A 27,253-nucleotide genomic window follows, 5' to 3' on the forward strand; every position below is an offset into this window, starting at 1 on the left:
TCACCTTCAATGGGTAGACCACTGTGTGAAATTTCCGTGGATGTAATTGCAGTAGCTGAATGAGTGTGTGTTGAGTCTTGGAAGATGTAATTCACCCGTGTGGCCAGGAGATGGCCATAGATCGCTACTGCTGAAAATCCCCACATGGTAGGCCAGAAACAACAAAGACTTCTTGTCACTGTGAACTAAAATGTGTTGCTTTGAAAGGCATTAATACCTAATTAATAAAACCAAACAGGTAGACAGATGTGGGGAGCCGGCTAAGAACTCAAAGCTGCCTCTGAGCGAGGCAGAGCTGACACTGCGATACTGCGATGTGTCTGCAGAGAGACAATGCCACTGACCTTTCAGAAACTAGCCTTTGGAACTGGAACAAATATCTGTTTTTTCAGACTCACTTCATCCATAAACAGTATCATAAGACTTGATATAAGAAGTAAACAGAATGAATGAATCTACTTTAGACACCGAAACGAATAGAAAGGCTGTACTGTATACTGCCCTTTAGTTATGAATAAACTGTCTTGCTCAGGCAGTTAATAATTAAATGTTACATTTTGTCATTCACTATTTTATTTACATTGTAGGTGCAAAATATTTCTGACTCAATGACAGAAATGACAAACATAATGTGAATAAATATTTCATTATATTCATGCAGTATAATATGCAGGAAACAACAGGGGGGTTTGCCTAATGTAAATTTTAATCATCTACATCAGTGTTTTGTCATCAAAGCATTAGATTCATAGATCAAACTTATACCGCGTTGTTTCTGAGCTGCAGAGTATCAAACACAAACATACTTCCATTATTTTCTAGTGCAGACTGTAGGGGTGAACCCTTCAAGGAATTAATCAGCTCACTCCCACAAGCTATTAACATATTCTTCTATAAATCTAGATTTGAAATATGAAAACACTACCTGAAGCCAAATCAAACAAACCTGAACTGATCGAAGTGTCCTCTCCTGCTCCCTCCGTATATCTACACATGTCCAGAAGAAGTGATCAGCAAGCAACCAGATCTACAGCATCTGGGGCAGCGATGATGGCCGCCAAGACAATGATACTTTTATGCAGGTTTATGGAAATTTCATGCATCTGCCCTATAGAGTATAATCTGAGATACTCAGATCATAAAAACTAAATTCTCACATTGTGGTCCTCACACTGTTTTTTCCATCTGCCTTATTCTTATATTTTATCAAAGCAGTAACGCACTTCCACACAGCTGTTGTTTATATTAGGGGAGGCAACAGTCCAAAGAAATGCTACTGTTCAGTGATGGAAGGCGCAGGATGGAATGGAGTGATACGGGCGGCATGCACGTCACAAATGTGTGAAGGCTGCTCCAGCTGCAGTTAACACAAGAAGCTTGTGTTGAATGACCAAACATATTTACATGACCAGTGACATTCCACAGCACTCCTACCTCTCTACAGCCTGTGCCAGTCTAGATTCTATTGAACAGCAATAGCAAACACTGTCACCTGCATATGGTTTCTTCCATTGAGACCTTGGTAATATCTTCTCCCTGATTATGAATGCAGTACTGTTCCTCACTGTTGGACTTTCCATGGTTATAATAAACTAGCTCCAGAAGTGTACCACGACAAGTTAACTATATACACTGTGGGCTGTAGACCCTTTAAAGTGCCTTTAATGTTAAATATTAAATATTAAAGTACTATTCCCAAGGTTTAGACTGGATGTTTATGCTCACGATGTGCTGTTTGTATGTGTGTAGATATTTGTGTATGGACACTGGGTAGTGGAAGATATTGGGATCAGGGGGGAATACGTCACGTAGAGTATATTGCTGCTACTTGGCACTTTTTCTGTTGGATTTTCTCTTTTCTATTGAGAAAAAAAGCTAACAAAGATTATAAAAGAAAGAAAATATCTTTAATGTATCCTTAGATAGATAATTAATTGGCACAAGCTATATATCTGGCCTCCAGGAGTCAGGTTTGCTCATCATTTTACCTGACTGTGTGTAGTCTGTTTGGAGTTTGCAGTAGCAGTCTAGTCCAGAATCCAGTATTGGCCTCTCTGCCCTGCTCACATTATTTGTGCAGCAAAATAAAAACAGGCCTGTTTTGACAGCTTTCCCCTGAATGCTGTAGATTTCAGTCGGAGGCCCAGATGCAATTTACAACAACACAACAAAAGCTCATTCCCATAAGGCTTGGACCCTGCTTCTTTGGATTTAATCACAGGAATAACCCTCGCTCACCTTTCATAATTGAGCAGTCCTCCTGCATTAGCTTCACCTTTGTAGCTGAGGCAACTGGGCAACCTTAGAAAATGAAATAAAGGGGTCTGACCACTGTGGAGAGCCAGGCCATCCAGATTTTTACATGAGGGGGCTGAGCTCACCTTGGGAATTCACGTCAGGCTGAGTCCGGTCTGTTTCTCTGCTGTCTACCTGGCCTCTGCACACATGACAGCACAGCTGAAGATTTCCGAGGGGACACTGGGGGAAAGGATGTTTTAGGTGTGTGGGTTTGCAAATGTGCTTATTGTTGAAAGAGCGTGGGCCAGCCGGGGTGTTAGAACGCGATGAAACCCCCTGTGTTGGCCTTTATCTTATTTAGAGGCGAATTCAGGTCCTAACAGGTCAGTGGGGACTTCGGACTAGTTTATAATCAAATACATTTATGAGCTGCATGTTTAAGGATTTTTGACAAAAAATAAGCTTGACTGAGACCTTCACAGTGACTTGTATCACACTCGCACCAACAGAGAGAGTGACTGTCCGTGTATTACTCCCACTGCCACTATGTTTGAAATCGTTTTTAATCAATTGAATGTTTTCGAGGAACATTGGGAAAAGACCATGCGATCACACTTCTCATTTCACTGTTGCATCACGCGCTTTGTGTTTGTGGTTTTCTGCCATTGTTCATTTTGTGAATTATTTCCAGAACTGTATCCAAAGCTGCGCACGCAAAGTTAAAGTAGCTACCGGAGGACAGGTGTCCCAGCGTCAAGCTAGAAGATGTAGGTGGCACAATAACGGATGTCAGTCAACTTTGCTTTCAAAATAAGAGCGGACTGTCGCGCGAGGCTTTCGCTAAAGCCGTATACGTAAACAGTGGGTTTTACTTTGAAGCGAATAACCGGAATTTGTCATTAATATTGAGGTGGCACGCGGCTCTCTCTCTCTCTCTCATCTATCTCGTTGGAGGTCTCTCCCCCCCCCCTCAGGAAAGGACACAGGATGACAACTTGCAGAGTTGTACTCGCTGCCGTCTCGACAAGGAGGGAATTGCAGATGCAGCCGAGCGTTAAGACGAGGAGAGGAAGAGTCGCGGAAGACCTTCAGTGTCGAAGGTGGTGATCCAGTTTACACTTGGCTTTCTCGCCATCTCACCGCAAAGTCCGCAAAGAGGATTCCTGCGGCTGTGGGATTAGACGGCGTCCACATTTCCTCACCTGAAGTGTCCCTCACCTTCCCCAGACAACGCGTCTGCTGGGAGACTGAAGGAAGCCCGCTTGCCTGACTTGAAGAGCTTTGCCTGAGGCAAAACAGAGCTCATATATAAAGCTGGGTGAAGAACATCAGCACACTGACAAGTGCATCAACCATGGAGGGCTATACTACTTCGAGGAAACTTACTCTGCTCTCATTTACCTTCCTGTTGGGGCTCTCAGGTCAGTAACGGGCTTATTTTCACGCGTTTCCTAATTTATTCACAAGTGTGTATTTATGTTTTTTCATACACCAAATAATACATTTCACATACCTTTTTATATTGCAGACATTTTTAAAATAATGCAAATATTGGCCCTAAATGTGGACTAATTATCTGTCCCAATGAGTTCATTCAACTCTTAAACTATTGCCTTGATTTGCTGAGACGCTGGATGAAAATGTGGTTTCACTGTCAAAATGAGTCTGTCTCCTGTGAGTGTTGTCAACATGAAGTGCATTTTTTGCCCATTTTTAGCCTACTTTAAAAAATATCCCGAGACATTCCATTCTTCAACATGTGACGTGTATTTTTTTAGATGAATGGTACTGAGACCGTCCTGACAGTATTCACCATAGCCTAATAACTAATAAGGACCCGACAGACAAGCTCTGTGTCTGGGGGTTCTCTGCTGTATGTGTGCCAGAGGATGAAGGGGTGGCTTTAAAGCTGAAACACCTGTTTGTTTTTCACAGGATTTGAAACAAGTGTGTTACACATGATTATGTCTTCCAGGGAAGAATAATCCCTTTATAGCTGCTGCAACATTGGCTCAGCCGTCACTCTCTCTAGCAATGTATTAAACTCCTACTTTCACTGAAAGCTGTACAGTACACGCAGCCCACTTCTCCCCTGCCATCTCTTTGATTTAGAAATTGGGGCATGGTACAGCGGCACGAGCATTTTGCAAATGTTTTAAGGATTGAGAAGTTTTAAATGATTAATTCAGGTAAAAAAAAAAATGTAACAGTGTTATGTAGAGGGGAGCATCACTTTACAGGAAAAAGATTATTGCAATTTGTCATGATTTTTCAAAAGATTGGTTAGTCAGGTAGCTGTTTTCTTGAGAGAAGTTTTGGATGGCTCCTTCCTAAGAGGCAGAAACAACAAGTAAAATTTCGTCTTCATCAGACTGCATGACTGGAGGTCATACTGTATAAAGGCTTCTGATTTGACAGAAAGTCCTTAAATAGCAACAAGGGATTGAAGTTCATATATATATATGTGTCGTGATGAATTTTGAGGCCTCTAACATTCACTTTTAGCTTGGCCATGAACTTCTCTCACGAACCATCCTGCTTCCACATGGAAAAACAGGAGATATCCATTTAGGTTAGGGAGCTTCATCTGCTTCAGGTGAGTGCGTATTAGTTCCAACAGACAGGCTGGTGACTTTCATTTGGCCTGTGAGACATAAAAAGCAAGTGGAAGCTTCACATTTTACCTGAATCTGCTCTTGGCTGCCCGAAGCCTGTGTGCGCTTTTCAGCGCTGTTGCCAAAACAATCACATGCACTGACACGGGCAATCTCAGGCATGCTTGTTGCACCCAGAGGGAGGGGTATTACCTGAGAAATGCCACCATTTTACCACGCAGACCCCTATGACGACATTATGGTTTCGACGCCTTTAAGGCATTGCAAGGAATGATTGCTGGTAATGTCTCCAAGTTTTAACAGCAGACTGTGATTCAGTGTCACAGTACAACTGGACAATACAACCACAGAAGCTGACCTTGACCTCAGCGTTTGACTCACCATCAATCGCCCTGCAGGTGTGTCCTGAAAACACTGATACAGAGAGGAAATGTTCATGAATAGCAGCCTGCGGCAACAGGAAGGCTGGGCTCTCCTTGAGTCCCTGATGTAAACGAGTGCGTTAGAGCAGGAAGTGAGCGCACGTCCTGCTCTAACGACAAACAAGGTAAACAAGATAAGCCCTCATTTAATGTTTCAGTCAAAACTCTGAGCAGTGGAGAATGTTATCCGACTGTCGACGTCAGAAGAAAAAAAAAAGTCTACACATGTACTGGTAATTTCAAATTAAGAGCAAAAAAGTCTACACATGTACTGGTAATTTCAAATTAAGAGCAAAAAAGTCTACACATGTACTGGTAATTTCAAATTAAGTCTACACATGTCATTTCAAATTAAGAGCTCCACTGGCTCATACTTAATATTTGAGAAGAGTTTTGGCGACCACATATATAAAAATAATCAGCAGATTAATCAATAATGAAAATGAATTTATAGAATATGTATAGAATAGAAGATATAAATAGAATAGAATAAAGTATAATATGCATTTGGCTCACAAAAAGTTGTATACAAACTAACGAACAAATAATTACCTGCCAAGTGTACAAAGATCTGAACATGAGACATGAGATGCTGTGTCCTGGTATGATGTTGTTCAGGTAGAAACAAGTTACACAAAAATACACAATATTGTCTCTGTTCAGTTCATTGATACTTTTCTTTATTGAATTTGACACCAAACTTCTGTGCTTCCTCCCAGCTATTGTATCTTGTTTGTATTAAGCTTTTACTGCATAATAGTTAACTGTGCTTCTCAATCGCATGAACCCATTAAGATTGTCTCAGTAGAGATGCCTTTGGATCAGCTAATTTGATTACATTAGCCTAGGTTCAATAGGCAGCGTGCCTAATTATGTATGCATTGTATTCAAATTACTTAAATGAATTTGCCATCCTGTCATTTGTTCTTAGGCAAGTCAACTCAGGGATCACATACAGGGAAAATTTAATATTTTTCTAGTATTGTTTCACTCGTGCCAGTAAATGTGCGTCCTTGTCATCTGTATTTAGGGTTTTATTCTGGTTCAGGCCCTGGTTCATGTTATCTGGACAGCCTGATTAGGAACACATAAATATTCAGTCACTAAATTACTCAAAGCCAAGTCAAATTGTTAGTAAGCTGGTTTGACAGGACATTAGTAGCATGGTTTGACTGCAGCAACACTTGGTCCCCCCAAGAGGAAATCTGGACAACTGACAGATGTTCCCAGTTCCAATAAAATGGACAGTGTGCATTTAAAATGGCAACAACTACTTTTTTATTCCTGACATTAGCCCTGTGTTTTAGTGGTGTGTGTGTGTGTGTGTGTGTGTCAGATGTGATTGCATTTACATGAGCATGCAAGGTAATCTTGAAGCTAGACGTTCCTTATTAAAGTTGTTCGTGGCAGCGACGTATAAGCCAGGCCTTATCTCTTGACCAACCATTGTACAATTACTCTTCTATTCTGGACACACCATCTGGCAAAAGAACATCTTCATTTGTTTTCCAGGTGTGTCCCACAATGGACTTTACTTATTTAACAAGGTCAGTCCATGCAAGCTTCAAAGGCTCCATTTGGGATGGGGGTGGGGGGGTCTGTGGCAACTCTCAGTGATTTAGAGTAGTGAATGAGAGGATTGCAAGCGTTATTTTAAGCTACTTGTATTATTTTAACATGGGGCCACTTAGGGCATAGCATAACATGTCTTAAAGCTTGGCATACTGACATACTCTATATATGACAATATGACATTGGTTTGTTTCAACCCCTATCGTTACCTTAACAGCACTTTTATATTATATGTCCCCTAATACTGCCAGAGGGAGGGCCATGGAATGCAACTTACAACTGTGGCCTTATCTCTAATTGCCTATTTCTTAGAATAATACCAAATGGATGTGCGGCAAAGCCCCTTTCCACTTTGAGCCGGGATTACAGCAGTTTGAAGCCCGCAGTCCTCATGTATGTGTCCCCAGCAACTGGTGCAATTTTGATTTGAGGAAGGAGATTGAGGGATTTATCAGTACATAGGTAATGCCACAGAAATACAACAGTGCATTATGTCCTCTCCGGCGAGGCAGTTTGCTGTCAGTCCGTGCAAGTGTGCCAGCGCCTCTTGTAATCCCATGTGTTTACACTTACTGGCCCAGGAGAACAAGAACCTGAAGGGACATTAGTGCAGGTTCAACCTCACAGTGCTGGGTAAAGAGGGAGCCATCATTGTGCAAGAGACATCATACATAGTACATCAAATTTCACCATCCTTCTCCATTTGTCTTTTTCCTCATATCCAGTGAGACCTCCCCATTTTGTCAATAAGTTGGCCTATAATCATATACCATTTTATAGCCAATAATAAGTCTTTTCATTAGCTCGCTCCTACGTCGCCCCCTACGTAGGAGCAAATCAACACAAAGAGAAGAGAAACAACTACAAACGACAACGGCCACGTTGTTGTAGTCATCATTTTGCATCTCTTTGTAGTCATTTTGTGTCTCTTTCTGGTCGTTTGATTGAATTTCCAACAACAAATGTTAACAGTAACTTCAAACAGAGGCTTTGGCATATACAGGTACATCGATACTTCAATCTTACTGCAGTTAAGCCTGGGGTCATGTAAACACCCTAATGTAATTATTTTACCTTAATTAAAGTCACATCCACAGGATTAATGCTGTGATTAAAGAATGTGGAGCACTGCAGTATTAGCTGCATATTTTAAAGGCTGCTTTGACCTCCAAAGACCATGTTCAGGCTAACCAGAAGAGGTTTGACAAGTTGAAACTCCTGCCCCACATTCGCTGAGTTACTACTATTTTTAAGTATACACAAACATTCATATTTTTAGTATCAACATGAGATAAACTGTGGGAAAGTGGCATAGGAGTAACATAACAAGTATGGTGCTCGGAGAGCTGTCGATGTGTTGCTGTCACTTGTAAATGCATGAAAATAGGAATTTGTGAATTATCCTCACAGTCAAAGTGAGAGCAGAAATTAGAGGATTGAGTGCAGGCAAACATAGACAGTGAGAAGCAGTGTCTCAGTGGCAGCCATGACATGCATGTTGGGATGTTCCTTTCCTGGGCTTTCTCTGATGTCCCATCTCCATCCATGGACCCAGTAGGAAAAAGGCCTCCCCTCAGGGGTCATGAGAAAGCCACTGGGCGACTTTCCCAACATTCGGCCCTGGCCTGGGGACTCTTAAAGGCACAGACACACATACTTCCTTGCGTCATCTCTCTCTCTACCTCTTCCCTCCGCGCCCCTCCCCATCTCCCTCTCTTGAAAATGAAGGACCCAACATCAGCCTACACAGAGCAGTGCAGAGTGGCTGTATATGGGTGTTGATCATTTTTCCCTCATGAGTGATCACTGCCTGGAAAGTTGCCTGCGAGCTCTGATAGAAATCTCTGGTGGACAGTAAAATGTACGGACAGACAATAATAGTGTCCCTCAACAAGGCATTATGTATTTATATATAAAAACATAGTATATTTAGAGACATTATCATGATTTGTGTAGAGTTTGCCCCAAGTCATAATAATGCCATGTGCTCCTGAAGTGCACACACAATACAAGACTGCAGTGTCAGCCTCATACCCAGCTCCTAAATTAAGGTTGCCTGTGACGCTACTGTAGCCAGGCTTTGACAATACACTGGCTAATGATTATTTACAGCCAAGAGAGCCACAGGAGGCTTATCAGGTGGTTCTTAAGGCCAGTCTGGCGGCTTTGCTGGATATTCTCCCTCTATTCTCACATCAGACTGCTGATATCAAACCTCTTTTCCTATCTGCCTCTGGACTATAATAGTAGCCGCTAATAATAACTAATAATGGGTCACTGACTTGGTGCTCAGCACAGCTGACTTCAGGAACTGTAGAACGTAAATGATAAAGCTATATGTGAACACCTGACACCTGCCCAGATGGTCAGAATTTGCAGTTGCAGCCTGTTACTCCTGTGTTTTAAGAGAGTGCTGCCCAGTGCTTGCAGATCACAGTGGAAACACAAGTGGAATGGCAGGACCACTGTTTTTCGTATTTTTGATCATTATAAAGAATATTACTAAATGTTAAGTTAGCATCCACCGCGGCTCTTAGCCAGAAATGAATCTGTCTTCCTGCATGGTGGTAGAATTCCATGCCACTGTACTATCAAGTACACCAAAAATAGGCATCTCTGAGGAGTCTTAAGTTAAACTAAATATGTCATCACATCCTGAAGAACTCACAGCACTGCTAAATATGATCAATTGATATTTTATTATAAAAGGTTATCAAATCAGAAATACTTTATTGATCCCCGTAGGGAAACTCATTAGGATCATTAGGTACGTGGGAATGATCCCTACAATGTGTTACATAGAAGCTGGAAAAGCTGTGGAGTTTTCTGAAATCTGAGCTTGTGAGCAGCAGGAAAAGTTACCTGAGATGCTGATGTAGTGGGTCTAACTCTGCGTAGTGTTGTATAGTGGACTGTCTTTCAGCATGTTATTGCACCACAGATGGCATTAGCATAACTTTCTTGCAAGCTTAGAGAAACACAGCACTCATAGGGTCTCTCTTGCATAAATGTTCCCAGTGCCTTCCCAGGGAAAGTCCAGGATGAAAAGAGACACTAATATTTCAAAAGAGAAATGAAATGATCACACAAAAATTAGACAGGCAGAAACCCACACACCTGCGATTGTAGAGGAACAACATATCCACAGGGTTTCTCTTGCATAAATGCTATCTGTGCTAAATGGTTTAGCCAACATGGTCTCAACAGTACACTCAAGTAGAGCTGAAACAATTAGTCGAGTAATCGATTAGTTGATCAACAGAAAAATAACTGACAAATATTTTGATAAGTGATCAGTTCTTGAAGTAATTTTTAAGCAAAAATACAAATCATTCTCTTCAACTTCCAGCTTCTCAGTTTTATGTGTAAATCATATGTTCTGTTGTCTCTTTGGGTTTGGCATTACCTTGGACTTTGGAAAACTGGGATGGACCTTTTTTAATATATTTTGTCATTTTATATACCAAACTATGAATCATTTAATGGAAATAATCTGCAGATTAATCAATAATAATTGTGCCTAAAGTCACTTATAATATATAGTATATACTGTACATAATATATGTAATATTTTCTTCTCTTTATGCCACAAGAAGGTAGACTATGCCTGTTTGTTGAAAGCTGTGTAATTTCAAAATGTCTGCTTCCAAAAGTTGTTTTTCATTGAACGGTCATTACAGTTATCTAATGGGTTTTGAAAGGGTCTCCTAAGGTCAAGGTTTGCAGAATCTTGTCAACCCACAGGGGACCACAGTTACCAAACCTGGGGTTACGAGAGCCCCGATATCGCTAAAGGCTATGTGGCAGTCTTGCCTCCCAGTTAGCTAAGACAACGCCACTGCTATGAGCAAACACAGCTTGCTTCCAGTGCCGCTGACAGATGTTGCAAGCAGAAGTCAACAACATCCGCAACCACATATCCGTCTGACCTGTCCTTCAAAAAAAAAGTTAATAAAGCTGTGGACAGACGGGAATTGAGGGCATGGGCTTAGACAAGATAGGCTGTGTTAAATTATTCTTACTTGGAGGTACTTAGGTGGGGGTGGGGGTTAGAGCCTGATACACTTACGACTTCAGGGACATTGACATAATCCTGGTTTTCTTCTTGAAGTGTTTGAGCAGCTTGTAATCACACTCTGCCAATCAAATATCCATTTGTGAGCTGCTGTTTTGTTTTATTTCTTCCTTAGGGAGATATTAAAAACACTTCTTAAATGCATTGTTCAAGCTGATCATTGAGATAGACACGTCTACAATGTATTTTTGATTGTTGACGTAATTTATAGAGTATAACAGCCGCTAAATTTAACCTTTCATGACTGACGCTTATTTATACATTCAGAGCAGTTTCAGTAAGGCATATTAACATTTTATGTTGCTGAAACCAAATGGAAAAGCTTTCAATTTATTACCTTCCTGCTCTTATGGTTGAATAGGGGTGCTTGTTTTCCTTAACAGTAGAAGAGTGTCCACGAGCCAGAAAAGTGACATTGATTTGTAATATTCTTGTGTTCAGGCATGTAGCAATTTATAAACCCATTAACTGCAGGGTTTCCCTCAGGAAGTTTGGTTAGCAGAGGTGCAGAGTTGTCATATTTTTTTCGAATTTGGATGAGGATTGTGGTTGTGTGTCAACGTAGCGGAATCTCTGACTCTTGTATCAGTTTTCCGATATACATCGGTTCATCTTTACACATGCCATCTTTCCGGACAACATGCATGCTCTCATTTATTACTGTGAAGCGACTATACCATGCGATCAATCAATCAATCAATCAATCAATCACCTGCTGAGCTCAGTCAGACACATTCTGATGCTTCTCATCTTCTTATCAATGTAGTTATGTACTAGATGATGGTTTAAACACTCATTAACAGGGATGTCCCGAAGTTTGTTTTTGCCTTGATCCTGATCCAAGTCCTTTAATACTGTGAGTCTGATACTTACATTTACCTAAATGACACAGCTGCCCTATGCACACTCCAGTTAGTGTAACCAGTCCAATTCAAGTAGTACTGCATGTTTGACAATTGAATAACTCTGAGCTGATACAAAAGGCAGCATCACACCTTTCTTTAACTGTTTTCATTTGACTTTTATCCAAATGTTAACCTAGAAGTCAAGTAACTCAAATGCAAATAGTTTTCACAAAGCACTGACCAAAACATGCAGCGCTTCCAAAGGTTAACGCTGAAATTGCAAGCACACTTGTGTTCTTGTAGTCCGCTTGTGGTGTTACGGAGGGGAGTTTCTTCCCTCACAAATAACCTTTGGCTGAGTACAGACGCCGGTTTGCAGAGAGTTCAACATCAGCCTGTCATCAAGTTACTTATGGAATTAACGTTAATTAGTGATAGCTGGTATGACCTGCTGCCATCGACAAAAGCAACGGTCAGCGCCGGCTAAAACTGAGAAGCTAGCTGAAGGTTTTGTACATTGCTCTTTGCAATGAGAAAGAGAGAGAGAAGACAAGATTTGCTACCATCAGAGTTTAGTGATTCCATGTATTTTACTTTAAAACGCTACTTCATGGCTGCCAAGAAGTTGAGTTACTTCACAATAACAAAGTAGCCAATGGGAGGATAAGGGTCACATTAGGTAAAAAGCCTTTTTTACTGGTTGTGGTGTCTCATAATGAGCATGACTTGTGGTCATGTAGTGGATCAGGCTAATACAGTATGTCTGCATGCACACACATACTATGTGGACACACACAGAGCCGAGTAGTCCTTTTGTCATAGACACAGCAACTGACACCTGGATGATGGGAAAAATGTCTTCTTACATTAGCAAAAGTATAATTACAGTGGCCCAATGAAAGCCAGACGGAGTAATTGTGTATGAAGCGATGCTGACAGCAGGCAGCTATGTGGAAAAAGTCATTATAGTCACACTATTAAGCTGAGGCCTTTAGGGTGTCACTGTTGGTGTTCTCAGGCAGGCTGAAAGAGTGAAGAAGCGCCATTAGAAAGACAGTAGGAGACAGAAGGGAGGTTTATTCCACTGGTGTCCTTTGGACACCGCTAAGGGAAAATCCCTCCCTGGACACTCTGACACTGCTAAATATCTTCATCAACAGCATGATGTTCCGTTCTCGTCAGGAGATATGTTTGATGGATCTTTGAAACAAAAGGTTTGGGTAATTAGATTTTTCTGCCCTCGACTTAGTGATCTTGGTGATTTCCTGTGTCTCCCAGAATTCCATGTGTCAACCCCAGGGAATGGCAGTGGGCTTGTCGCAGTTAGATGACATATACACACATATTGTCGTACACACATGAGAAAGAGACCTTCACTGAGGTAGCAAGTAGAGATGCTCAGATTGTCACACACTATAATGAGCATGTGACGAGCTCATGGGAAGTTTGATCAGAGGCATGACTGCTGACAGTTATGGAGGACCGGAACTGCCAAAATCAAAAATAACTACATTTTATTTATTTTTGATTTTGGCAGTTCCGGTCCTCCATAGACTCTCACAATAATTAAGGGAGTGAACAACAAACCTACACCCGTTTGTGTATTTTGTTGAATCGCTGTGAACTTGACTGTGCTGAAAGTGGGAGAAAAGGACAATTAAGGAGGAAGTTAGTAGCGATCAAGCAACACAGAGCAGTTTGGTGTCAATGATTACTGAGATTTGCCCTCCTACTCAGAAAAGGCCAAAGGCATACAGAACAAATTCAGGTACATTGTGGTGGTTTTCAAGGATAAAGATCACATTCAAAAGCTTAGAAAAACGTTGTGTAGATGATATGTCTGTAAATTACACTTTAGAAAGAAGCTTCTGCACCATCAGGTCTGTGCAAAAGTTATTTTACTGTATCCAAGCTTTCAGTCAGAGACCATCTTAAAGGGATAGTTTTTTGAGAAATACATTTATTTGCTTCCTTGCTGAGAGTTGGATGAGAGGACTAATACCATTCTCATGATTCTCACAAACAAGATATAATGTATTCACTAAATGGGGCCGCATGGCTCAGGAGGTAAAGCGGCCGTCTAGTAATCGGAAGGTTCGTGGCTCCTGCAAGTGAGACAAAATGCACAGAATCAGCCAAGGAAACAGGAAGCACATTCATTATACACAATATATACATGACATTAACATAACAGAACATAAATTACAATAGATATATTTCAGTGTTGAGGCACCAGACAAAAGCCACCATTAAAAATGGAGAATATAAATTGTATTGTAATTTATTTATAAAAAGACACTCACAGATTTGGGCATAAATCCCTTAAGCCCTCCTTGTGGAAAGCCTTCGTGAAGCACACTGGCCTTAAAGGAGAACAGGTGATTTACTGTATTTGGTCACGATTAAAGCTCCAAATGCTACAAATTGACTATTATTACACCATTATTTGAAGAAAATAGAGCTACTTCCAGTAGGTCTGTCAGTGTGTCCCACTAACAGAGGTGTCACTCACACAGTCCAGGATGAGAGTCACCGTGATAAATGATTGCACTACTGATCCAGCCAATTTAAAAGCACCATTTTGAGGTAGTTAGTCCAAGGTGAAATACTTCTACAAGAGAGAGTCTGTGGATGATCAACCAGACACTCCGCAAACCACAGCAGTGGTCCCAGCATCTCCAGAGCTCAGCTCACCTATGTGATTTGAGATATGAATGAAACTGGAGCCTTTCATGAAGGACTCGGTTAAGCCAGGTTTCCTGCAGTCTCAATCCTTAGTCCTATGTCCGCCAGCGTGGAGAAGTAGCCGCACTATCGACCACATTATTTCACTAGCTTGTGTCTGTGATGTTCCAGAGGGCAGGACCTCCTGTCCTCACTGCATTAAATGTTCTCCTCCCTCCTGCCCCGTTAGCCATTTCATTAATAACATTTGTTGTCACTGTTTATTGATTGAGAGCGACTAAATTATCTGTATCTCCTCTTCATTCATGCAGTGTAGCTCCTCTTTCGTCCCTCTTCTTTCCATTCTTTTCTGCTCATAAACATCTCCCTGTGTCCTCTTTCTCCTTGCCCTCTTCTTTTCCTCTTCATCTTGTCGTCCAACCCTCCTCCTCCCTCATCTCTCCTGAGGGCTGCAGCTCCAGCATCTCATCAGCATCAGTGTCTCGGGTCAGCCGGGTGGGCTGGAGCAAGGAGGCTTTGTTACACCAGCGTGTGTGTGTGTGTGTGTGTGTGTGTGTTCGGTCCTTCATCTTTACTCCTCAGCCCCAGACTTTTATGTGTTTATTCTTCATTCTTTCAAATAATTTCTCCCTCCATCTCTCCCTCTATCTCTCATCACTGGTCCTTTCCTCCCTGGGTGGTGTATGTAATTATAAGCTGTTAAGCGCTTATCTATTTTTCTGTCACACACAGCTACACTCCAGAGAGAGCTCAGTTGATGTCATTATGTCCAATAATGGCTCGGAGGTGCAGCCCCCCTAGCCTCCCTTCCCCATCCTCACCACGCTTCACCATATACAGTATAATTGCTATTTATTGAAAGTATCTCCCACATCGTTGCCCTCCCCAGTACTCTCTTTTGGCTAATGCACCCTCTCCCACTGACAGTCATGAGAGTGGATATGTTTTAATATGCTTCTAATATGCTCCTTTTTTCAATATGCAAGGGGATCTCTGCCAACACTGTCATAATTGGATTTCTCTTTCTTCATTTTCAGTCCAAGTGACAACAGCCCTCAGAGAAAACATGTTTTCATCAGGTTAAATGCAAAGTGCTTTTAACAAACTCTATCACACAAATGGACAATAATTTCTCTTCCACCACAAGTCCTCCAAATTAAACGACAGAATACGTTGTTTGTCCATGCCCTGTAGAACGACGCTTAGAAGCGTTTTCTGATCTGACGCCCTATCAGCGGGACGACATCGTTTCTCTGTGTCTTCCAAAACTGTTGAAAAATAAATCTGTTTTACGATGTGACAATGCTATGGCTACACAATGTCCACACAGGCTACGTAGTGAAAGCAGTGCGTTAGCAGTGCAGCAGTTTCAGTCCTCCGTCAGTTTCTACACAGGATGCGTTCAGGCACAGTATTGAGTGTAGGTCACCCGCATTTTGGCAGCATTCAGAACCCAACACACAATCACTGTAGTTGCGAATAAAACAGAAGAAAATAGAGTTGAAACGTAAAAATACACCTTGGGTCACATTTATGTGTGTACAGGAGCGTATCCATTCTGTCAGATGACCTTTGTACACAGACGTCATCGCTCTGTAACGTCACCTCAGTTCCTCCCATCGTAATCGTTAAGGCTGCTAGGAGGACAGTCACCTTCTCGAAGGGGGCTGTTTCACTGGGTTGTATTTCTGTCCTCGCAGGGACACCTCCCCTCACAAGGCACTGATATCCGCTGCTCAGGTCCAGCTGTCCTCACATGCAACCATTGTTAATTGTGAAAGTCACCAAGGATCTGTGGCCCGCGGAAAGGCTAAATCAGCTTCCTCGCAGTGAATGCCTGACGCAAACTCTATTTTCTGATTCTCCAGCCAAGAACAATGTCATGCAACAAGACTGGGAAGTACAAAGGAAATTCTAATTTACTAACTAAACTAACTTTGACAGAATGCTGTGTGCTGCGTTGTTGAATGCTAGCCTCCTCCTAAATGTCACTGCCTTTGCCGTGTCCCCTACTGCCAGAAAAAAAGCACAGTACTCCTCCTCCATTCATCTCTCTTCCCATGTATCTGTATGCAGCAGCACTACTGTACATGGGCTCTGAAGTACAGTACAGCAGAGGCACAGAAAGCCCACATAATCTCCCCTGCTCATGTGTTTGAAGAGGTGGACGTCTCTCAACTGAATGCTAAACAGGATCTATCAGGATTAAGTCTGGGTTTGAGGCAGTTTAGCTTATTGCTGACTCTGTTTCAGAGCTGGAAATGTGGAAATGCTCGCCACTTGAACCACAAAGCAACAGATTACTCTAATGTCGCATGCACAGTCTCGCTCGGCCACTCTGGCAAACCTGGGCCTTTTTTTTTTTTTTTTTTTTTATTCCGAAAGCTACAACAGACAGAAAGCCTTTCAGTCGAGTATCATCATTGATGTTTGGAGCGTTCATTAGTGACTGGTCATTACGTTCACTGATTTCCTGAGGCCAACCTTCCATGAGAGCCCATTAACCCCAGACATTAAGAGTAATTAGGCAAAGTGCTCACTTTTTGTGCAGATACTTTCACTCGGTGGATTGTTTATGTGAAGGTATGCATGACGTCCTGAAGGAAATTGGCAATCTAAATTAGGTAGGCCTCTTGGTGCTCTATTTCTGTATTCCCAAGAAACTTGAATTCCTATATGCAGTGATGTAGATTTGACTCAGTGAAGGCAAAGGATATTAAACGGGAAAAGGATGAGACATCGGTGGTTGTGGTAGTGCTAGGAGGGATCCTGATGGTGTAGGCCACACTCACATGCACATATATACTGTAGGTGCATACGTGCCCACAAAGGCCTTATTAAACGACTTAATAACACTGTCATATGAAATGAAAATCCTCATTTAGATGCAACATGTTTTTTGTCCCTCTGGGAGACCCTGCGCTGCAGTCACTTCATTCTCCCTTGCTCTTGTCGCACACCCCCGTACCGTTTCCACGACACTCCCGCCAATTCCCTCGATGGGAACACACATCATGATGGCAGATCCATATATCCCCACCCCCTCCACACACACACTCACTCCCTCACTCTTTTTAACACACATCCTTTGGGAGGACAAAAGGCAAGCCTGTCTGATCCGTAATCGCTTTCTCGAGTTCCCCCCTCCCGCGCGCACCTCCTCCGCTATCACAATCATCAGGAAAATAACTTTACAGATTCTGTTTAATAACAGCGTTGGCACGCACACGGAACCCGCAGAGGAATACTAGTTTCTGTCTCATCTCCCCTCCTGACATTACCTGTCAGTGAGCAAGACATCACACAGCGAGGCGCAGGAGAAACGATCAGAACTCCCCTTAACCGCCAAAACTTGTCGCTCATCTGTCTTTTACCTCCTCCCTGTGTTAAAAATAGACCCAAGATGTCAAGTGCCAACCACAATTTTTCTTTCTTCCCCCCCCCTTTTACTCACTTTCTTCAGCTATTCATAATTCGCTGGCTGCAGCTGTTTTCTTGGTCATTACAAGCCACGTGACAGAACCGTGCATAGCTCGTCATTATAATCTGTTTTCCCATTTCTCTCCACGTCAATCACTGCTAATATGCCTGCTTGTCAAGGCAGTGTACAAAACAAGATGAAAAACGACTTAAAATATAAAGTAACTAAGGCACAATTACAATGGCAACAGCACGGCCACATCGCTGATGCTGTAAAGTGTCAGCTTTAAACAAGGTCTTTTATATAGGAGCTTTTTATATAAAGCTTCATAGAAGTCAGTGCTGTGGTGCGTTAGAGTGCGACTTCATTTTCCACCTTCTTCATTTAAAAAAACTATAGTGTTCTGCAGATAGTTTTACAGCAGTTTCCCGTGGCTGAAGCCTGTCTGACAGCAAAAGTGATATTGATGTTTGATGTAAATGTGAACATTTGAATCAGAAGTGGATGCATGTGTGGTATTTTGCCTTTGCACATATGTGTATATTAATGCCGGAAGGGGCCATGGGGGCTGCTTAAAAAAATCATTTTGACAGTTTCCGTTTCAATGCTTGTGGATGCCTAGTTCTGTTGTGGTTCAACTATGAAAAATATGGTAAATTTGAAGGATAAACATAAATGTGGTTTTCGACCTAATACTGACATGACTGCGGGCCTTCGCCTCAGCTAAAAGTTGAGATGGGCTGCTAAACGCAACTGGCTATAGGTGCAGAAAACAACATATTTAAAAATCATATTTCTTCACTGTAAATAGTCCAAAACCAACAAAAAAATAGGCTAAATGGGAAAAAAGGGACCCAGCGTCCATTAGCGAGAGTGAGGCTGCATGTTATCTGTACATCCACAGGTGCATTTATGCAGAATTTACACTGTTTACGCTGCCTGGCGGCTTTTGTCGTGTAAATCCAGCATTTTCTTATTTTGTTGAAATGGAATCTCAGTGTGCGCACAGATCCGCAGCTAACCCGCTATCAACCTGTGGAGGTAAGGAGGTAAAAAGAAACTGCAGAGAAGGTACTGACAGGACAGACAGGATGGACATCTACAGTATCTGAAACATGATGCATCATTAATAACATGTTGAATAAAACACCAGGGTGGTAATCAGCCCATATATGTTAAGTGTATGTTTAAGATGTTTTGTATTTGTAGTTTTGAGCGAGTCACCAGCAGCTGAGCTTGTTGCAGGTTTAAATATCCCTGATCATACGGGTCCTATTGTAATATTATTTCCACGCAAGTTTCAAATTTAACTATAGAAAACTACTACATCTGTCAGATGTTAATTAATTAATACTTATGTGCACGTGTCCAGGGCAACCCTCCTGAAAACATGCTGCAGTGTGTGTGTGTGTGTGTGTGTACCTTTTTGGCAATAGTGGACTTGAATGACTTAAATTGTAAATTATGTTTAATTTAACCATTAAAGGGTTTTGCACAATCAATAAAAGCACTTGAACGAGAAAACTGCAGCTTCAGTTTGAATATATTTAATTTAGAGTGAATTGACCTCAGCTGTGTGGCTCCGCAAGAATACAAAGTTGAGAGTCAAAGTGAGGAAGGAATGTCCGCTGCTTTCATGAGGAAAGATGCCGATTACACTGCTGTCCTTCATCAGACTGTTGTGATGTTTCTCCATCAAAGCTTAGAACAGGAGTTATGCAATCAGTTACTGGTACAAGCAACATGCATAACTAGTGATAAGACTGTAGACGTGTTCGCTCTGGTGTACTTGTGTAACTCTACAGATACAAAGTCGTAGGCTCACAAACACACACACATACACAGAGTTTTAATCGTTGATTGTTATCACCAATGGATGGCTCATTTATCTTCCCTGTAGTGTTTGATGAATGGGTTATGTAAATAGGTGGTGTCTGCACGTCCAGACAGATGCGTGTGATTCCTTTTAACATGGCTTCTGAAATGAACCCTCAGTGAGTTTAGAGTAACAGTTTTACAGGGGCAAACGTCGCTCGGAGGCCGCTTGGAGAGCAGAGGGAGAGTGGGCGGGGGATTTAAATGGAACGCACCTGCCCTTGTACACTTTTAGCCCAAACCTTCATGGATCGACCGCCAGGTGCAGCTCTGTGCTATACTGCTTTTTACAAATCATCAGAAACCCCTGCAGACACGTTTCACATTACTTGCATCGGTTTCTGATTTAGTAATATGTTTGTGATCTGTATCATGATTTTCATAACTATTATTGCTACAGGTTTATGATATCTTGCAAAACAGCAATGCTCCCATCCATTTACAGATAATGTTGGGAATAAAGAAAAATCACACAAGCTAAACAACAATCCAAGTAAATATTAACTGCAGTGAGTCATATGACCTTTCACAGTAAAATGTCAAACTATCAATGAGACGTTTTATGTAGGCTACATTACTGCCACTTAACATGGATGTATTTTCTTGCACCAAATGCATAACTGCAATGCATTATGGGTGGTATACACCTTGAGTGACCATTGTTGTTGACTCACTCCCTCAGCCCTCTGAGGGTCGATCCAGTTCACTTCACTTTCAGACAAATGGAACGACACTTATGATGGCGGGAGTCCCCTGAGGGCATGTGCCGAGGGGAAGTCAACGGGGGCTTGTTGAACGACTACTGAAACGCAGCCAAACAGTTTGAGCTGTGAGGTGAGGTTTAGGCATTTAGTCAGGTGATAATGAGAAGATGAACCTCGTGAACCAGCCCACAAAAGGTATTCTTACTCTTTAGTCTAATCAAGTGTAATCAAAATCACAAACTATGCCTGCAATTGCTATAAATTAGTGTGGTTTAGCAAAATGACTCCAAATATGAAAAAAACCCATTTAGAACAGATCACGAGACATTTAAAAGACATAATCAGAGCGTAGCTCCAGAGAATATGCATCACTGGCCTTGTACTTCCAAAAGAGTAGGAATTCTGTGTGTGGGCTCCTTCCTGTGTTCCACCTTCTCATTATCAGCTGACTAAATGAGAGCAGAGTGACACTGAGCGCACTGAGGTTGATTCGTCCAGCCTAGTTTAACTTGTACTCAGTGGGGTGATGTCAGCCCGAGGTTATGCACGTGGCGTGTCCAGACTTTTCTGACTGGGGTGGCCCAAGTGGGGCACTGACTTATGCAGGGGTAGCATGTAGTATGCGCACACACACACACACACACAAACACACACACACACACACTCACACATACACACATACCTTGGAATAGCATTAATTCCCCATTTCTATCTCCATTACTAACATTGCATTCCTGTAGATATTAAGGAATCTGCTTAAAGTATAAAATACCAACAAAATTAAAATAATTTAGCCTCTGTGGAAAAAAACATTGTATTGACAAAATTGTGCAAAACTTCATATCTACAATACAACCACACAATACGAACTAAGGTCCCGCCTCTGACTGGGTAGATAGCCAATCATAGGCCACTCCCTGGACACGCCCCTGTGCACACTGAGCTGGTGCATGACACCGCCCAATGCTTTTCAATAAATCATAAACCCACAGGGAAGAGAAAAGCTGGTGGTGTGATGTAAGAAAAACAGCTCTGAGAATATAAAATATTACAGTAGATGTGATTGGAGGACAAGAGAACAGGTGAAACACAGTGATTGGTTCAAGTTTGGGTCTCTTGATCCAGCACATGGACGTAAGGATGGAGGTGGCTTATTTGATTTTTAATTTTACTGCTGAGTGCTGCACAGAAACCATTTCACCTGTAGCCTACAGCTGCAATTGCTCATGCATAAATTGATTCAAGCTGCACATTGGAAAACAACATTCTCCACAAACTTAACTCAAGTTCAAGGGCTGCTACAGAAATGTTGCTACAAGTTTGGAATTCTTTTTCCAGAGCTTTTAACCGCATGTCACGTCTTCCCGATGGAGTTTGCTCAGTTATCATGAAGATGATTGATCACGTGATCACCCAAATATGGAATATGGATCATGTGATAACAGATGGTCATACATTGGATGTGAATGTCCTCCTTGATCTCACTGATGCTCAGTCGATGACTTTTGACCCCTTCCCAGACAGAGCTGTGAGAGGTGTTGGGCTGGTGTTCAGAGTCAGCTGATGTTGTCTGTTTCTGGTGTTCACTCAGTCTCTTGTCCAGGGTCGCTCAATTCTTTTGTACATTTTTGGGATTTTTTGACAAATTTCGCACAACAAATCCTCAAAATTAAATGACAAAATACGTCATTTGTAACTACCCTTAAGAACGACACAGAAGCATTTTCTGATCTGACGTCACTATCAGCAGGACAACATTTGTCTGGGCCTTCCAGAACTGTTACAAATCACTGTTGCAAAGACATTTATGAGGTGACAATGCTCTGGTTAAGGTTTGGTTATGGTTTAGGGAAATATCATGGGTTAAGTACTTAGTTAAGGTTAGTTAATGACCATGTGGTTTAGGTTACGGAACGATCATTGTCATGGTTAAAAAAACAACACGTTGATTCGTTGAAAACGGGGAAACCAACAGCAGTGTCCAGTGTTTTCTTGGCCCATCCATCCGCCCCGACTTCTCTCCTACACAGACTTTATCGCTCTAAAACAACGTCACCTCACTTCCTCCTTTGCTCCTGACATGCAAGAGTCAGAATTCATACGGCCGCCAGTGGGCTTTGTCACTTGAATGTCGTTTTGCCATTAAATGATTACTCCTCTTCAAAACTGTGATGAGGAAACTCCTCACAGTCCCTTTCTTGACTGCATGGCAGTGCCTATTTTGAGCAGACATGACTCACTAAACTCACTAAAAGTCTAAGCTCCAAACCCTATGCAGTAGGGTTTTTCTTAAAGAAGATTTTGAAAAAATTAGTTGAAAATCTACCTCTCCCTCTGTGCTCCACAGCTTCCAATAAAGGAGGACTTTATAAAGGACCACTTTTAGACCAACCTAGAACTTCAAACTGCTCGACCAAAGAGTGATATTATTTTAAATGTTCAAAAAGCTGGGGTTCATCAAGAGTTTTGGACTCCAAAGGTCTCTCAAGCGCCTCTGAATGTGACCTCGCGGTTTCGGCAGAAACACAGTTCATGTTGTATCTGAGCCAGAAGAAAGATGCGACAGGAGCAATTTTGGGGACGATGAGACAGAATGAGTGAGAGTAACAAAAAAAGACATTGGCGAATCGGTGAGACAGAGGCTGAAAGAGAAGGAGGCAGACAACGCAAAGAAGATAAAGATTTTGTTAAGAGTCAAGAGGTGGAGGGGAGAAAGAAAGGCGGGGCAGGGAGAAAGTGGAGGAGAGCAAGTACAAATGAAGAGTGCAGCAGATAGAGCCAGATACTGAGCTGGAGATTTGGCTGTTTAATCGAGTCGGTGAGGATTAGAGCCGGATTATGTTGGAATTGCGACATAGCAGCAAATTAGCCCGGTAGCTTTAATCTGAGAGGCGGACAAAGCCAGAGCACTTTACCAGACAGCAGCGCATGTGTGTCTGTGTGTGTGTGTGTGTTATATGTAAATAATGAGGTGACATAGTTTATGATGTCTGTTAAAACATACAGTGTCAGAGGACGCACTGACACAGACACAGACACAGAAACTGATCCAGGGAAAAACGGCATTGTAATCATAACATTACATCTTACTATTTATGGCTATAAAATGTTTTTTCTGTTATTTTTCCTTCTCAGAAACATACAAAAGAGATTTCCAAATGAAATCTTCCCTTTTCTACATTGTCTCTGGATCAGAGCTGTAACAGTTATCGAGTCATCGATTAGTTGATCGAGAGAAAATGAATCGGCGACTATTTTGATAATTGATTAATCGTTTAAGTCGTGTTTCAAGCAAAACTGTCAAACTGTACTGTTGGTCAGACAAATTAAGTCATTTAATGATGTCACCTTGTGCTCTAGGATAATGCGATTGGCATTTTTCACAGGTTTCTGACCAGTCTAGAAAATGATTGGCAGATGAATCGATAATGAAATTAATTGTTCGTTGCAGCCCTCTGCATCACAGTGCATAAGTGATTAAAAAGTAGGATAGAGTGCAATGATGAAATTAAAGATGTTACACACATAGCATCAGAATACTAGGATTCTAATACTTGTTACTCTAATTTACAAACCTAAAATCTGTTGATTACACCTTAAAGATCACAAAAACTACAAACTGACAGATATGCCCATTGTAAATATTATTTTCCCAATGAGTTAAATTACTCTGAAGGCTTTTTTACTTACTTTTACTTTATTTTAGAATGCAAGTAAAAATTCTGCAAGAAATGCACTCCTAAAAGAAAGGCTTTTTGGAATATGTTTGTAACCACTGAGCTGTAAACAGGAATTGCCATCCAGTAAATCCCTAAAATGAAGTGAGTAGTTCCAGTCCTGTGAGCAGTCCAGCCCCGATGAAACCTGATCAGAGCAGGTAGGTCAGACACCCATGAAGGCAGAAACAGTCCAGTGAGTCCTCCACACACAGGGTAATCAGCATTGACATGCCACATGCGCGTGCACATAAGTTCACACCTACAGTAAACACACACTTTATGTGATACACACACACACACACACACAACTCTGTAACACTGCAGTGTGGAAGAGGAAAATTGCCTGCCACTCACCTCAGCCTAACTGACTGCACCTCTGTAAATGAGGATAGATGGGGTGTGGAGGAGAGCAAAACATCTGAGTTATGACTTATTAATGCCTCAAAGATGTGTGTGTGTGTGTGTGTGTGTGTGCGTGCGTGGGGCTTATAGAGGACAGGATGAAGTTGCTTACATAAGAGCTCATTTCCAGCCTACAGTAGCACCTTGGACTGTTTTCCCTTCCTCTTTGCTTCAGTCGAGTCCCTCGCAGCGCGTGGAGTGGGGGCCGACTCGTGTCCATTTGAATCACAGTCCGTTCACTGGGACCCAGCGTGTTCGTTTCTCACCTCAGTGCTTGGCAGGACTGGCTAACAAGCTGCAGACATCATCATATAGTTGCACACGCCACGCACACTTCACCACGGGGCTAGTGGGTAGTTGTTTTCTCAAGACCATGCCAGCGTAACGTATTCACTGCTAGACAAAAGCTTGTGTTTGCTGTGGCGAGTCGGGAACTGGGAAAAAAATCGGGAAAGCTACAAGAACAATCAGAGCAGCTCTTTGTTAGGTTCCCTATGCGCTCCGAACATTCAAGGCATGTTAGGGAAAGACCAACTAAATGCATAGTGCATGTCAGCTGATGATGTGATGGAGGCTCTTCCTTGACCACAAGTATTATATGATTTAATGGAATTGTTTCTCTCCGTGTCCAGCCAGAGACTGTATTGTCTGTCGAGTCAGAGAAATGATTCCATTCCATGTATCTGGTGATGTTTGATGTAGGGTTTTTTTTCCCCTTAATGGAGTTTCAGCTTAAAATGATCAAATTTAATGGTGCTGAACAGAAACAGCCTTAGTCCACTTATTTCTGGCCTGATAGCAATATACAGACGGGGGACAAATGAAAGGAAAACCCTGAATAAAAGAGTTTGCGAGCATATCAGATGCAGGTGCTTCCGTGCACCAGGGCTCGCTGAACGGTTGGGTGAGGATGAAAATGATGTGCCGCCAGATCTCAGCCCAGTTTCACACCTGTGGAGGACTTTGGACCAACGTGTAAGACAACGCTCTCCACCACCATCTCCATAAGACCAGATGATACAATATAAACTTTCATCTTCAAATCTATGTAGTGCCGTCTGTGACTGTCTCTGATGCAGCATGTCCTTTTGTGTCATATATGTTTGTTTTCCTTTCTACCTGCTGTACTCAGGTCTGTCTTGATCTCAGTGGCCTGACCTGATTAAATAAAGGTTGTATATATAACTGAGGGAGCATCTTGTGGAGGAGGTGTTCATCCCTCCAATAGACTTCCACTGACTTGGCAGGGAGCCCTGAAGCTGTGGTGGAGGCTCGTGGTGGCCTGACTCCCTACTAACACACTTCATGTTGCTTTTCCCTGTCATTTGTCACAACATCTGTATCTCACAAAGCAAAGACCCTGACCAGTTAACAGTAACGCAAACTGGATGTGATTAAATTAAGCAAATTATGAACATGTTTTAAAGGATAGGTTCAGATTTTTCTGAAGTCTCTCTTATTATAATACTCACATGCCATATTTAGAGAGTTATTGGTCGCTGTAATCATTCCTCCTGTTCAGACTGACTGTGAAGTGATCCCTTTGTAGCGTGACTACACTGTAATGGGGAAAGTATCCAACTGAAAAAATCGAACTATTTTTATATTTCACTGTGTATAATGAGTGTAATCGCATACTTTCAAAGCACAGGATCCTATCTCCTGGCTGCCATGGCCAAGCCTCTACCTCCTGTCTTTCTTAATTGCTTTGTTTGTTTGTTTAACAGTTAAACAACATGACAGGGTAATTCCTGCCACCCTTGGGACCCACTGGGCAGATCAAGTGTGAACCACTCACTTCTGAGGCTAGAGCAGGATATTGCTATCGCCACTGCCTATCGCATAATTACAACCCCTTCTCCCAACGGATGCCCACTGCCGCCGGACGATCGCTGTCTATGAGGGGAGATGAACAAACTATAAAGTCCCCAATGGACAATGGCTTTTTAGGAAGGACAGTGACGTCCCGGAGAGTGCTTGGTTCAGTGGAAGGAGAGTGTCTTGCATTATGCATGGTGGTTGTTATTTTCATCACATGGTGCTGTCAGGCGTCATTGTCGTTCCTGCCCCGTCAGCACAAATTGCAGTGTGTTCACAGATTGCTGTTTTGGTGTCTACTTTAACCCTCTCCCCCTCTTACTCAATCCATTTTTTCCCCCTCTGTACTTTATTTCGCTGCGTTATGGAAATGGAGTTAGAGCACCCAGTGGGCTCCATTAACCGGCCCTGTCTCCAGAGTGGTGTGGATCCTGGTTTGAGGAGGGCTGTAAGTCGAGCTGGTGGTTGTGACAAAGCTAGCCCTCGCCGTCAGGCCACTCAGAAGAATGAGAGGGAGAAAGTGGCCCTGCTCTGGAGCCCATGCATTATTTCACACAGCAAGTGACAGCCCAGCACACAGGCACAAATGCCAACAGACGCCGGGGTGTCAGCGAGAGGTGTGTGTGTTGATGTGTGGATGTTTGTGTGTGTGTGTGTGTGCACACAGCCTCCCGAATGTGTGTGTGTGTGTGTTTCCGGCTTTATGCCACTGGTACTATGGAAGCTTGCAACATACAGTATCCTTCGCAGCCAAATAGCCTAGATTAGGGCTGGAAGCTTTGAAGTTGCTGGAAGAAATCTTTTGAGGCCATTATCTGGTAAAAGATGAGTGTGTTACAGAGAGAGCTGTTGCCAGGTCTCG

At 42.2% G+C, this 27,253-nt stretch overlaps 1 protein-coding gene across 1 annotated transcript in view; it reads left to right on the top strand.

Moving 5' to 3' along the window:
* The first annotated feature begins 3,204 nt into the window (after window positions 1-3,204).
* esama (endothelial cell adhesion molecule a) overlaps window positions 3,205-27,253 on the top strand; it is a 64,639-nt gene continuing 40,590 nt past the window's right edge. The window contains 1 exon segment of the mRNA XM_044222043.1: window positions 3,205-3,659. Within this exon segment, the coding sequence (XP_044077978.1) occupies window positions 3,593-3,659 (67 nt within the window). The 5' untranslated portion in view covers window positions 3,205-3,592.

This window comes from Siniperca chuatsi, linkage group LG14, assembly GCF_020085105.1.
Source record: "Siniperca chuatsi isolate FFG_IHB_CAS linkage group LG14, ASM2008510v1, whole genome shotgun sequence".
NCBI lineage: Eukaryota > Metazoa > Chordata > Actinopteri > Centrarchiformes > Sinipercidae > Siniperca > Siniperca chuatsi.